The following is a 15,102-nucleotide window of genomic DNA, read 5'->3' on the forward strand; positions in this document are numbered from 1 at the left end:
TATATAGATAGTTTTATAAATTGACATGGTTAGAAAAGATAATTCTAAATTAATTTGGAGCTAAACTTTATCCTCAACAAAATATTGTTATATTCTGTCTATTTTTTTCTTCTAAATATGAAATTTGATAATTATATCAATTATTATTACTATTAAATATTTATTATGATTATATTTATATATTAGACTATTTATTCAATCATTTATATAAATTTGTTTGATTTAATGTATAAAAAAAAGGTGCCTCTTAGATGATCAAAATAATTAAAATAAATATTATTTTTGTGGGGCCCAATAATTTGTGGCCCTGACCCATTTTTACATTGGGGCCTAAGGCCCGAGCCGAGGAGGGATATAGCCGAGGATGTATAATAAAAGTCTAAGTAGTCTTGAGACATAACTGAGAGCGATTCTGTCCTCGGCACTCCCAAGGTCCCCTTGAAAGAAAGGGCAAGAACGGTATAGGAACAGTTTTGGAAAAGATCTAAAATATCTATGTCAATAGAGAAGGGGACGCGAGATAGTATAATGACCAAGGACAAAGGGAAAGCTACCATTACTGCCATTGAATACTCTGCACCTGACAGAGCCATGCTCTTCAGGTTTTACAACCACCCCCAACTACTTTGGGTATGGGCTGATGGGATAAGTATCAGTCCTGGAAAGTCGATCCTACACGTGGACGTAGGATAAATGGTACAGGCTAATATAAAAGGAGAAGCAAGCAATCCGGAGAAGGGGCTGGGAAAAAAGCCAAGAACCAGAGCCTCCCAGACCGTTTCAAGGAGAAAGACTCCACGAAGCGAACATGGCTTACTTTTGTATGAACACCATGATCACCCACCGACCAGTGACTAAGACCTAACCCTTCAAATTCACGCTCTACAAATGATATTGTTTTGGCCCTCTTTACGTACAAGTCCAATATCATCTTGGGATCGTCACGAATTGAGTCCCTACAATTTGTTTTTGAAAATTTTGGTAATAAAATTTTAGTGGGAGTAGAGTTTTAAATTTCTTGATTAGGTATTAGAGTTTTACTATAAAAAAAACCTAACAATTAATAAGCTACTATACTACTATTTTTTTAGATAGTAGCTACTATACTAATTTGATAATTAATGAGGGTATATTCCTAAGGCCCAAATTTTATTATACAGTGCGTGGTAATATATGATATAGTAACGTTCTAGTAAGGGAGGATCTTGCTAACAAAAATAAATAAATTATAATAGAGGATAAATTATAGAAAGTATTATCCTGAAGGGATATATTAGAATAATGAGTTGGAAAAATGTAAATTTTCATAACAAAGTTGCTCATTGTTTGGCTCCACATGCAATAAATGTTCCAGATTTTTTTGTTTTGGATGGAAAATGTTTTTCCATAATTTATTTCTGTATTCTAGGTTGTTCAGCTTATCTTAATAAAAGTTTCGATGTCTTTCTTCTAAAAAAAAGAGTTCTAATATTGAAAAATGTCATTTTTTTTGGATAATTGAAAAACAAAGATAAATAAAATGATAAAGAGTTTCCATTTTTATATTAAATATAGCTATAGATGGAAATGACTTGGATCCAATGATCAAATTTTTAAAATGCAGAAACATGTCAAACACTTGCCACATATTCAAATTCATTAAAATGCGGAAACATGTCAAACACTTATCACATTTTCATATTCGTTTATATACGAAAACGTGCCAAACACTTGTCACATATCCATGTTAGTAAATTGATTAGTATTAGATTGGATATGGATTTAGATATAGAAATTTGGTGAGCTGATGGCAATTTGGTTGTTAAAGAAGAGGATAAGGTGAAAACAGGGAAAGAAGGAAAAAGAAGTCCGAAACACACGTGTCCTTTTACACAGAGACTCCCTTTCTGTGTCCTCTTCTACAAAGGCCGACCCACCCGCCTTACCCCTCACTCATTATATATACATATACACTTCTCTCTCTTGCTCTCATTGTCGTCGATGTGAACGAGACCTACAGTACCGAACCAAAACTCCCCATTTAGGAGAGCGAAGAAAAGCGAGAGAAACTGAGTGAGAGTGTTTGTTTTTTTTTTTTTTTTGAAACTATGGACGAGAATTCAGCTATAATCGAAGCGATTCTCAGAGAACAAGAGGAAGAAGATCAAGCCTTAAGGAACAAAAAAAATCACACAACCACCACCACCACCGCCGCCATCAAGAAGAGTCAAAACGACGACGAATTCGGATGGAAAACGGTGTCGTATCAGAAGCGGAATAAGAAACCGACGAAGTCTTCGCCGGAGGATACTAATTCTGCTGATCTTCTTTCCCGGCGACCTAACGGCTCTGCCTCCGGCGATGTATTCCGGTCCATCGAGAAGCACTCCGAGGAGCGCCGGCGACGTTTGGCCGAGGCTCAGCTCGCCTCCGATGCCGCAGTTGCCGTCGACGGATCGAAGCGGCATTCTGATTACGATGACGACGACAGCGACGGAGAGGTCTCCGGCGTCGCCGTGGCGGAAAATGGTGAGATGAAGCCTAAGAAGCCGAAAAAGCCGAAGAAGCCTAAGGTGACCGTGGCTGAAGCCGCGTCGAAGATCGACGCCTCTGATCTCAGTGCTTTTCTCATTGATATCTCCGTAAGCGTTACTAAATTGTTCAAAATTTTCTTTTCTGATTCACACTCTGCGATCTGTTGGTTGATTCGTAGATTTTTAATTCAATTTCGTGCACGATTTGATAAAAGAAAGCGTTTTTAAAAAATTTGTTTAGGCTTCGTACGAATCGCAACAAGATATACAGCTAATGCGATTAGCGGATTATTTCGGGCGCGCATTCTCATCGGTGAGCGCGGCTCAATTTCCGTGGTTGAAGACGTTCAAAGAGTCCACTGTTGCAAAGCTCGTTGATGTGAGTTTTCATTTCGCTTCGATTCTCACTATCGTATTAATTCGCTTTAAATTTGTGTGTTATGATAACAATAAAAATGTGAAGTTTGAATATGCTTTGTGGTGAAAATGATGAACTATTCATTTGAGATTTGATTAGATGATGGAACTAAGGTATGTTATGATGTATTTTTGTGCATGCATGTTGGATTTAAGTTTGAATGTGAAGTTATAATGATAGAGTGTGTGATGATGCTGCTCTTTGAGATATATTCTTTGATGCTCAGTAAAAGTGTTCTTTTTGCTTGATCTCAAATGTATTTTCTAATCCCTATTTGTCCATTTCCTATGATTCTGTTTGGTTTCTGATTTCCTTTACTTTTGAACTGTCTAATCATTACTATTCATTGTGTCTTTTGTCTAAACTGGAATTTCAAATGGTATATTTGATATTATTCTTCATTTTTGGTTTTCCAACAGATTCCTCTTTCCCATATATCCGAAGATGTTTATAAGACATCTGTTGATTGGATCGGCAAGCAGCCTTCTGAGGCCCTTGGGTCCTTTGTGTTATGGTCATTGGATAACATTCTTGGTGAACTTATTACTCATCATGCAGCTGCCAAGGGATCCAAAAAGGCGGTTCAGCAAGCATCATCAAAGTCCCAGGTAGCTTTACGATCAGATCCGGCTTTTTTGATTCAATTATGTTGCTTGTTGTATTTGAGAGCTTGGTGTTCTGTAGTTTATTTTAACTCTTGCATATCAACTGCTTTGGTTTGCACAAAATTGTAGGAGAGAAAATGTACTAAATGTTAAGAGTATGGCATCAGAATTATCTCTCCACAAAGACATGAGATGTTGGACCTTACAATCCCCAAACATGGGGGGGTTTCTGTTGGACAAATCACTGATGTTTGCCCATTATGCAAGCAATTTGACGTGTCACATGTTTCCTCAGTTCTCAGTTGGAGCATTCTGTTAGTGTTCTAAGGGTTGCTCTTAATAGAACACATGAGGCTTGTTCTAAATTTTGAAAATTAGTTGATGATAGAAGCTTTGTGCACTAGGTACGACCTTTTTAAGTTGATGATGGAAGCCATTGTAAGTGGCTGAACAACATTTACCTTGTTAAAAATTTTATTAGGAGATGTGCCAGTTGTCTTGTAGCATTTTGGGGAAGCTACCTTAATTTAAGGTTTAATGGGAACTCCAAAAATATTAGAAAGTGGGAATAGGGATTCCTTTGTCCAAACTCCCTTCATTTGATTCCATATTGATTATTGTCATATTGGTAGTCAGGCTAAATGGCATTATTAGGGCATCTGTGGCTTTAAGCAGTTGTATTCGCATGCAATTACTAGGCAAAAGAGTGGTAGTCTTTATATTGATTTTCTGGTTTCTTTGATTGTTTAAACTGAAGTTGCCAACTATGTCACTGCACATGCTGATTAAGTGGAAACCGCATCTATGTTGGTTATAATTAGGTAATTGACATTACAATTATCTCAATCAAGAATGAGGAGTCTTAATTTAGATATCTATGTGTTAACCGTTTAACCCGTTAATGTACTTATTAAGGAAAAGATTGATTTCTTGACATTAGACTCATTACCTAACTACCCCAATTGTATGGGAAGGGAGAGAAGGTTGGGTCAGCCTCCCTCTCTATCTCCCCTGCCCAAAATAAAAACCCATTCAGTCGATCATTTGGTGTGCTATGTCCTATGCCATGTGCCAGCTTCAGATGTTAAAGCATTGACATCATTCACACAGGTTACTCTTATATTGGGATTTGCCTTAAGCTTACTTGGTTTAGTGCTGTAAGCCTGAAGCTCAAAAATTTACTAAACTTGCAATTGAAGTAAATGTTTAGGTCCACATTCTCAATCGAATCTAAATACAAATGAAGTTCACAAGTAAGCATATACAGTGTTATAGAAGGATGGTTAACTTGTGTTCATAGTTGTAGCAGCACAAGACCCCACAAGCCCATACCTCACTAGAGTTTTTGAAGGAAGACTACATGTGTTTGATGAAACTACCTAATGGAACATGAATAAATTGTGATAATGCAGATTAAGAGTCTTTGTTTTCCCCCAACCTTGCAATCTATGAATTTAAGATCAATTAGACCTTTCTTACAGGAATGTTAGGCTACTGATTTCGTTAGACTGATTTGTCACAACAGGATTTGTGTGTCATGATAGTCTATATCTTTACACTGCAGCAAAACATTTCTTTATTCCTAATATGTTTAATAATAAGTTAATAGCCCTGATATTTATTGTAAATAATGGGAATATTTGTTTCACAAATTAGAATTGCAAACAAAATTGCTATTCCATGAGTGGGACTGTTATGTGGTTTGGTTGTGTTGCACTCCCCCTTTTTTTTGGCTAGAGTTGTCAACAATTGTGATTTGGAGTAGCATCTAAAGCTCATGTTTTTCTTCTTATAATCACCATCATCAATATTAATTTACATCTTAAATTAGCCTGTTTGATGTGGCTAATTTGGAGGGAACGAAATACCCGCACTTTTGAGGATGTTGAGAAATCTATTGATCTTTTGAAGTCTTTGCTAGTTGAGACATTGTTTGGGTGGTCTCGTATTTGGGGTTTTACGCAATGTATTTCTGTATTTGATTTCCAGCAATTTGTTTCTGTTTCTCTGTGGTTTTTTTTTTTTTTTGGTATTTGTATTTGTTTCAAGTACAGTATGTTCATCATCTTGAACATGATGTACTTTTTTATTAATGAAAATATCTATTACCTATTAACAAAAAAAAAAGTATATGTTAAATGGTTAGTTTGATAACATATATGTTTAATTAAATAATCGACAATTTCTCCGTAATATTCATCACATAAAGTAGTTATTGGATATGTTACTTGCTTCGAAATATGTTTATTGCATAGAGTTGCAGTTGGATTTACATAACCTTTATCATCTGAATCACTCAAACACATCTATGCTGGCTTCTCTAAGGTTAAACATAGAATAGAATAGGGTCAAGTTGCTGGTTGGTCCAGTTTCTTGTTTCTTCTTCAAATTCTAGTCTCTGCCGCTTTTAATTTTGGCAGAATTTATTTTTTAAAAAAAATGGTAAAGGAACAACTTAAGTAGACAGGCAATGTTTGGCTTTCTAATTCTCAAAAATAAATACTCCTAGCCCCTACCTTTTCCTCTCATCCCTTTAGTGAAATTGATTGTTTATTTCATTAAAGTTTATGTAACAATTTTATAATTTTTCATAAATTTATCCACAAAAATATGGTAGCTATTTTTTCCTGTCTGTGTTGTTTGGAGACTCAATACTAGACTCAGTCACCTTTGACTGTCACATGTTTCTCTTTAAAATTAATATTCCTGAGGTTCTCTTTCTCAAAACAATAGTGATTTTGAGGATCCTTATAATGGTTGGAAATGGTGACTTATCCCCTTATTATTGAGTTGTGTCAGTGCACATGAAATGACTCTTAAAAGGTCTACGCTATACTTTGAGCTTGTGATTTTTATTTAGATGCTGTTAACAATTTATAGATCTTATGGTTGGCTTAGTGAGTAATTAATTTAAAATTTATATGATATTGGAACTGCAGGTTGCCATGTTTGTTGTTCTAGCAATGGCACTGCGACGAAAACCAGATGTGTTGATCAGTCTATTGCCTATAATTAAGGAAAGTCCAAAATATCAAGGACAGGATAAGCTTCCAGTAACTGTTTGGGTTATTGCTCAGGTGAATGTGGTGACAGTGGAAAATTAATATTCCTACTATTAATATTAATCATTCTTGTTATTATTATTATTTTTTAAACTAATATGATAGGAATTTTAAGCCAGGAATTGGGTTTTGGTTTTTATAGGCATCTCAAGGAGATATAGTTGTTGGGTTGTACATGTGGGTTTACTTTCTCTTGCCTATACTGTGTAGCAAGTCAGGCTGTAATCCACTGTCCAGAGACTTGATTTTACAATTGGTGGAGAGGTTAGACACATTTGAGAATGAAAATAACATCTATTTGTTATCTTATACATATTTTCCTTTTTGGATCTAAACCATATCTACATTCCTAATTATGGAGCTTCATCTTCTCCTCACTTTTTTTTTTTCACCCCTTGAAACTAGAATTTTATCTTCCCCAAAAGCTCGGACCATTCTATTAAATGGTGCTGTCAGAAAAGGGGAGCGTGTGGTACCACCATTATCTCTTGAGCTTTTGATGAGATTCACCTTCCCAGCATCATCAGCCCGGCTAAAGGTGCGTATTTTTAAGAGAGATTTGCTGCATATTTCCTTATGGTATGTAATTTTTTAATGTATTTGTAATCTTTGTTTTGCTTAGGCAACTGACAGGTTTGAAGCTGTTTATCCAACTTTGAAAGAGGTTGCCCTTGCTGGTTCTCCAGGAAGCAAAGCAATGAGGCAAGTTGTACAGCAGATTTTGGAAATTACACTCAAGGCTGCTGGAGAAGGTAGCGACAAACTCATAATAGACAAATTTATTTATATAGACTAGTAAAAGTACATGAATCTAGGATTATGACTTTGTTCCAGAGCTTGACTTAGAAACTCACCTGCAGGCATCCCTGAGCTATCAAGGGAAGCAGGTGATATTTTTATTTGGTGTTTGACCCATAACCCTGAATGTTACAAGCAATGGGTGAGCATTTAAATCTTATCATTTATGCCTTTTTCCTTTTCTAATTCAAAACTGTTATCCCTAATTATGCACATATTATTGAATCTTGTGTCTTTGCTTTGGAAACAGGATGTGCTTTATTTGGATAATCTTGAAGCTAGTGTTGTTATTCTGAGAAAGCTGTCTGAAGAATGGAAGGAGCAGTCTGCAAAACATCCTACCTGGGACACTTTGAGGGAAACTCTTCAGAGCTTTAAGCAGAAGGTAAACCTTTTTCAGATATTATAGAGAGGATAGTATGTTGGTTTGAGGACATTGAAATCCCTGTCACATAATTCATAGTATGTTGGTTTGAGGACATTGAAATCCCTGTTACATAATTCTATGGATTTTCTGCTTGTTGAAAACATAGTAAACTCCAAAGATATGGGCCTAGAGTAGCAGCATGTTTCTTATCTTCTCCTTCAACCTCCAAGCAGACCTCCATGGCTCTCCCTCTCTTCACCCAAAGAGGCTGAGGGAAGTAAAAAGCACTTAAGACTCTTATCAACCTCCTTTTTCTTTTTATGTTTTTGGATAAATAAGAGCCTTATATCAACCTTGGTTGTTGTGATTACCATCTTAAGGATTATGTTGGATAGTCCAAATTTCTTCTGCCTATGATTCCATATACTGAGTTCATCTGGTATTTTTTTTGACTTGAAAGGTCTTTTGACTTTGGGATTTAGCTGATTAAAAGTAATTCACTATAATAATGGCTGATTACATGTAAGTGAAAGTAAACTAGTACTGTTGCTCACTTGTTTCATTTTTGTGGCTATTTAGAATGAAAAAGTTTTGGCAAAGGGAGATGCTGCTACTCACCATGAATTGTTGAAGGATGCAGACAAGTACTGCAAGGTGATTTTGAGGCAATTGTCACAGGGACATGGATGCATGAAGAGCATGGTCTTTGTGTCAGTTGTACTGGCTGTAGGTGCTGCTATTATGTCCCAAAGCTTGGAATCTTGGGACTACAAGAAGCTGTCAGAAATGTTGAACTTCCCTTGAAATGTTCCGAGTTCATTCATGCAGAGTTTAAAAGCATCATTTACAGGCAGTACATGGTGCGCACTATTGCCATGTAGGTTTAATTGTGTCCGGCATAGTTCAGTTCTGCAGGATGGCCTGTAACAAAATGGGCCCCAAGAATGAGTAATTTTATTTCAATATCGTGACTAAATTCTGTTGGGTTTTAGTGAAATCAGAATAGGAGCAGCAGCCACCCCCCCAACATGCGCGGGTGGGCTGATCATTTACAGAGTGTTGATGTGTCTGGTTTTCAGTTGTGGGACAGGTCAATGACTTGTTTTCCTTTCATAATGACTAATTTATAGTGGCTTTCTTTTCTGTTAATTTTGAACATGCAAAGTGCCTATACACAGATGGAAATTAATGGTGAAATCAATATATGCTTGACATGAGTTTCAATTCCATGCACTCCTTTCTTGGTTAAATTTCTGGCAGTCAGATTGTTATGAGGTCTTTGTTTCTCCTTGGTGGAAACAAATTTTTCATTGGAGCCTTGAGGCTTTTCTTAGCAGCACTGTTGGGACACATGCCCTACCATTTAGGCTATTTGCTAAAATATTGAGCCAGTGATAATCAAATGCTTGAGTACTTGACAATTATCTTGGCCTATCAGCGGCCAAAATGTCCGACGTGATTGCAGGCAGTCCTTGTCCTTGTGGAGCATTATAGTGTGCCTTCCGGGATTTATGGGAGTTGATGAGTAAGATTTTGGTTTTCTTGTGGTGGTAAAGCCATCTTTTAATCCTGGAATTTGGGCCCAAGAGCCTCAGTCTGGACTTCTGGTTATGGTATCAAAGCTTTGCAACTTGGAAGAAAATTTCCTTATGGTCTTTGAAGACGCTGATTCATTGATTCACTTGGCCTTGCTTCTAGGGGGTGTTCATCAAACGGTATAAATCGCAAAAATCGCACCAAAACAGTCCACAAAATGGCATAACCGTACCGCAAGTAATAGTATACCGCACTGCATGGTATAGTGCAGTTTGCGGTTTTATAATAAGAAAACCACTCAAATTGCATTGCACCTTCTCTATATATTAATATATTTATTAATTTTTAATATTAAATATATTATTAATAGTTTAATAACCCTAATTTTCCCAAAAAAAAAAAAAGTTTGATAACTTTATCAAGTGTTGACTAGAAAAGTCAACCCAAAATAAAGAAAAACTAGCTCAATAATTTAAAACTTGCCCAAAAAAAAAAAGGGAAAAATTAGTTTTGGACTGGGTAGGAAAAACCCAAAATTTGAAAAATATACTGACTTCAAACTGTATCTTATACATAGCATCACACATGTGACCACAAAAATGAGGTGTGATGTAGTTATGGTTTTGGCTAAATTCTAAACCGCACCATTCTGCACATGTGACTGCAAAAATAAGGTGCGGTATAATTATGGTTTTAGTTAAACCGCACCGTAAAGTGCAGTGCTAAAAATAACTCAAAACTGCACCGCATCACACTGCGAACACCTCTACTTGCTTCCATACCAACATTTTACAACATCAAATTTTATTTCAAGGCATAGATCTTATTGAGGGTTTCATCTGATAATATTGAAAATTTTTATTCTATCGAAACCTTAGTTTACCTCTGGGAAAGCAAATTTTGCCGCAGGATTGAATTAGGGTCGAAAGTCTTTCAATTATAAAATGCTGGGTTAGAATTAAAGTCCATAGGGAAAGTGAGGCGTTTGCATGTAAATCCATCTTACAGGGGCTCTGGACCGGACAACCATCTTTCCTTGCAACTTTTTAAATTAGGTGTACAGTAAGTGTCAGCTAGATGATTAGGACATAATGGACGAACAAACTTTAATAGAGTGCAAGCAGCTACCATAAATTGGAAAGTGCTAGAAATCGTTGGCGTGGGTGAATGCGTTTCAAACACTTTCTGCTTTTTGTTTCTTGTGCCACATTGATTAGGAGTGAGCAATCTTTAGTGTTTATAAGTTATTGCCTACCTCAAATAACATCTTGAAGTAGTGGGCATAGTGTTGGACTTGGGCTTGTCCATATCACACACCTGTGTGATTGGCCTAGCTTGATACGGGTATGTGAAAAATTAAAAAAAAGTTTTGTTTCAGGTGCCCATTGGACATTTATTGTGCTAAGTGGCAGTTGGGTTTTGGCCCGTTTGAGTGGACAATGATCTTTGGTCCAGTTCTCGCCTTTTTTCTTTCTTTTTTTTTGGCTTGTTGGGCATTTGTTGTGCTTAGTGGCCATTGGGCTTTGGCCCATTGGAGTGCACAGTAACTGTTTGGTCCAGTTCTATCCTTTGGCTTTTATAACCCTAAAATACCTCTAATTTAGCTTAAGCCCTTTGGTTTACTCTCCACCTTTGCTCTACTCCTCTGCTCTTCTTCTTCTTCTTCTTCTTCTTCTTCTTCTCTCACAAATTTTTCTGCTCTTGGTTTTGGGTTTAAGGCAAATATAAGGTTCTTTTTTCGTTTTTTTTTGTGAATGGGAGTGCGTCCATCTCGAAGATTGTTGCTATAATCTAATCCTAGGGATTTGTTCGACCAAGCAAGCCATTCGCATCGAGTTCTACTTTGGGTAGCAAGAATCAACCTATAAGGACAACGCCATTGTGTGATTCTATTGCTTTGTGAGATCTTTCTAAACTCTCTCTTAATCTTTTTTTCTATTGCTAATATTTAGGGTTTTTATTGTTGAATTTATTTTCAGCCCGTTGGACATTTATTTTGCCTAGCGGCCGTTGGGACTTGGCTCGTTGGAGTGTGCAATGACTGTTTAGTCCAACCCTATCATTTTTTTCTCTCTTTCTTTTCAACCGGTGGGGCATTTATTGTGCTTAGTAGCCATTGGGCTTTGGCCCGTTGGAGTGCACAATGATTATTTGGTCTATCCATTTCCTTTGGCTTTTATAACCCAAACAGACCTTTTATTTCTCTTGAACTCTTAGCTCTGCCCTCATTTCCTCTCTGTTTTGCTCCTTTGCTCTTCTTCTTCTTCTCCCACAATTTTTTTCTGCTTTTGGTTTTGGGTTGAAGGAAAGGCAAATATAATGTTGTTCTAGGTTCTTTGTGAATGACAATGCATCCATCTTGAAGATTGTTGTTATAGTCTAATCTTGGGAGTTGTTCAATCATGGATGCAATTTACACCGAGTTCTAATCCTGGTGGTACGAATCCAAGGGTAGAACCGGGAATTTTACTTTTGGGGGGGGGGGGAGACTAACTATCACATTGATTCACAATTAACCAAAACCCCCCTCCCCCCTCAAAGTACCACACGGTACATGCACACACAATCCCCCACACACATAATTCATAGATTTTTAAAGGGAGAAAGAATGGATGAACTGGTGTTGAAGCTTCCAAAGGAAGCCAATGCTAAAAGAGTACAAGTCAAAGCTAAAAAAATGAATAGTGTGATTTGGGAAAGGGGAAAGAGATTGGACATGTATACCAGGGTCCAATTATTTTCTTGTAAAGGCCAAGTATTTATAAAATATTATTTTCTTGTGGGGGCCAAGTCTTCATAAAATATTTGTGAGTCCATATATTTACCTACTACTACTTAATTTTTAAAAATTTTGTAGGGGCCTTGCCCCCCACAATGTCAAGCATGGTTCTACCCTTGTACGAATAATTCTTTAAGGACAATACCATTGCTTGATTTAGCTTTGTAAGATATTTCTAACTCTCTCTTTACATTTTTGATATTGATAATTTTTAGGGTTTCTATTGTTGAATTTCTTTTCAGCTTGGGCATTTATTATGCTTAATGGATGTTGGGCTTTGGCCCATTGGAGTGCACACTGACCATTTTGTCCAGTCATCTCCTTTTTCTTTCTTTCTTTTCAGTCAATTGGACATTTATTATGCTTAGTGGCCGTTGGGCTTTGGCTTGTTGAAGTGCATAGTGATTGTTCAGTCTAGCCCTCTCCTTTGCTTTTATAACACTAGCAAGTCTCTTATTTCTCTTAAACTCTCTGCTGTTCTATTATGCTCCTCTGTCCTTCTTCTTCTTTTCCCACAAATTTTTCTGCTCTTGGTTTTAGGTTTAAGGAAAGGCAAATATGAGATTGTTCTTGGTTCTTCATGGTTGGGAGTGCATCCATCTCAAAGATTGTTACTATAGTTTAATCCTAGGGAGTTGTTCTGCTAAAAGACCTATTTGCATTGAGTTTTACTCGGGTAGCACAAATCATCCTTTGAGGACAATGCTATTACGTAATTCTATAATTTTTTGAGATCTTTCTAAACTCCCTCTTTAAATTTTTGCTATTGCTAATATTGAATTTATTTTCTGTCTGTTGGGCATTTATTATGCTCGGTGACCATTGTGCTTTGGCTCATTCGAGTGCACAATGATTGATTAGTCCAACCATATCCTTTTTTCTCTCTTTCTTTTTATCCCGTTGGGCATTTGTTGTGCTCAATGGCCGTTGGGCTTTGGCTCATTGGAGTGCATAGTGATTGTTTGGTCTAGCCCTCTCCTTTGGCATTTATAATCCTAACAAACCTCTTATTTCTGTTAAGCTCTTTGCTCTGCTCTCACTCTTTGTTCTACTCCTCTGCTCTTCTTTTTCTTCTCCCATACATTTTTCTACTCTTGGTTTTGGGTTTACAAAAAGACAAATATAAGGTTGTTATTGGTTTTTTGTGAATGGGAGTGCATGCATCTTAAAAATTATTGCTATAGTCTAATTCTCGGGGGTTGTTCAGCCATGAAAGCGACTCACATCGAGTTTTGTACTTTGGGTAGCACAAATAACCCTTTAAGGACAACGTCATTGTGTAATTCTATAACATTGTGAGATCTTTTTAAATGCTCTCTTTAAATTTTTGCCATTGCTAATTTTTAGGGTTTCTATTGTTGAATTTATTCTCAACCTGTTGGGCATTTATTGTGCTTAGTGGACGTTGGACTTTGGCCCGTTGGAGTGCACAGTGACCATTTGGTCCAGCCCTCTCATTTTTTCTTTCTTTCTTTTTAGCCTGTTGGTCATTTGTTGTGCTTAGTGGCCATTGGGCTTTGGCCTGTTGGAATGCAAAGCAACTGTTCGATGTAGCCCTCTCCTTTGGCTTTCATAAACCTAACAGATCTCTTATTTCTCTTAAGTTCTTTGCTCTGCTCTCACTCCCTGCCTCTTTATTTTGCTCTTTTTCTTCTTCTTCTTCTCCCATGGATTTTTCTACTTACAGTTTTGGGTTTAAGGAAAGGCAAATATAAGAGCACGTTTGGTAGATTGGAACGGTAATTACATAGGAATAAGAATAGGTATTACAAGGAATACAAGACGTTGTAATGTAATATTTATTACTATTCAATTGTTTGGTGACAACACAATAATAGAACCTTGGAGACAATTGAATGAAAGCATTTTAAATCAAACTTAAGATATATTTTAGGAAACATCTTACTTATATAATTATATTTTCTAAAAAATAATATTTTTTAAATTTGAAAGAGAGATTAGTTAATTTAAATTTTTTTTTTTCATAATTGTTATGTGCATATGGAAAGTTTGTTTATTTGGAAATGTATTAATTTTAGAAATTAATACATATGAATAAGTATTTACTAGCCGCTAACCCGTGCGATGCACGGAATATATTTCACTTTGCTTAAAATAAAATTTAAAATGAAAAAAACATCATAACTTATCAAGATAAACATAAAATATACAATATTCATCGCAAAATGTTATTTGAGAATAAAATTACCATCAAAATGATATAAAGAAAAATTTCATGTCCAAACAACTCATCAAGGTGGAATTTGGTTATTACTAAGATCCTATATGTAATTTACCAGAAAGATATCATGTCAGTTTTGATCTTCATTCTCTTTTTGCATATTAGTTACTACTTTTAACTTCTATATAAAATTTTGCTTTAACTCAATTGTTATCTTGAGATAAATCTATAGTTATCTCATCTTTACTACTGTTACTCATCCCATGTCTATTGTCATTGTAACTGTAAAACATAAAATCATACCTATTGAAGAAGAAATTCAAAGTAGTTCATCTGGCATTACACCAACAACATTCAAGGCAAAATCCTTCCTGTGAAGGGGAAAAAAAATCAATCAACCATGAAAACAAAGATTCATAAACTGAAGAAGCTCAAGATAATTTTAGAACTTGTCAAGATATATAACCATATACCAACAATTTTAAGAACCAAAGGGGGATTATCATAAGAAATAATTGTGCTTCAGAATTTGTAGAGATTTATTGGAAATTCAACGGTGATTTATGAATAGCACACTTGATTATCAAAAGCAAATTCCTAACTTCAAATTAAAGGGTTGCATGTTCTCTAACTCAAATTCCTATATCACAACTGCAAATAATAATGATATAAAACTGATACAAACCGTGCATAGACAATCAATAGGCTCTGTTTTTGGTCTTTAGCACTAAGATTTGAATCGCATCGTAATCATCACTGCATGATACATAATTAGATGTCAAGGCTTTCTAGGGCTTCACATATACTTCTTTTGGATTGTCTACAACACTTGTAGCAATGCA

At 36.0% G+C, this 15,102-nt stretch overlaps 1 protein-coding gene across 1 annotated transcript; it reads left to right on the forward strand.

The window, feature by feature from the left end:
• The first annotated feature begins 1,926 nt into the window (after positions 1-1,926).
• Positions 1,927-8,992, forward strand: LOC115975956 (transmembrane protein 214-like). Its single transcript, XM_031097011.1, has 10 exons — positions 1,927-2,621; positions 2,755-2,892; positions 3,351-3,539; positions 6,476-6,613; positions 6,741-6,862; positions 7,004-7,136; positions 7,221-7,350; positions 7,459-7,538; positions 7,647-7,781; positions 8,343-8,992. The coding sequence occupies exons 1-10, from the start codon at positions 2,088-2,090 to the stop codon at positions 8,565-8,567; spliced, it is 1,824 nt and encodes a 607-aa protein (XP_030952871.1). The 5' UTR covers positions 1,927-2,087; the 3' UTR covers positions 8,568-8,992.
• The last annotated feature ends 6,110 nt before the right edge of the window (positions 8,993-15,102 follow it).

The sequence above is a fragment of the Quercus lobata genome, chromosome 2 (genome assembly GCF_001633185.2).
Source record: "Quercus lobata isolate SW786 chromosome 2, ValleyOak3.0 Primary Assembly, whole genome shotgun sequence".
NCBI classification, from domain to species: domain Eukaryota; kingdom Viridiplantae; phylum Streptophyta; class Magnoliopsida; order Fagales; family Fagaceae; genus Quercus; species Quercus lobata.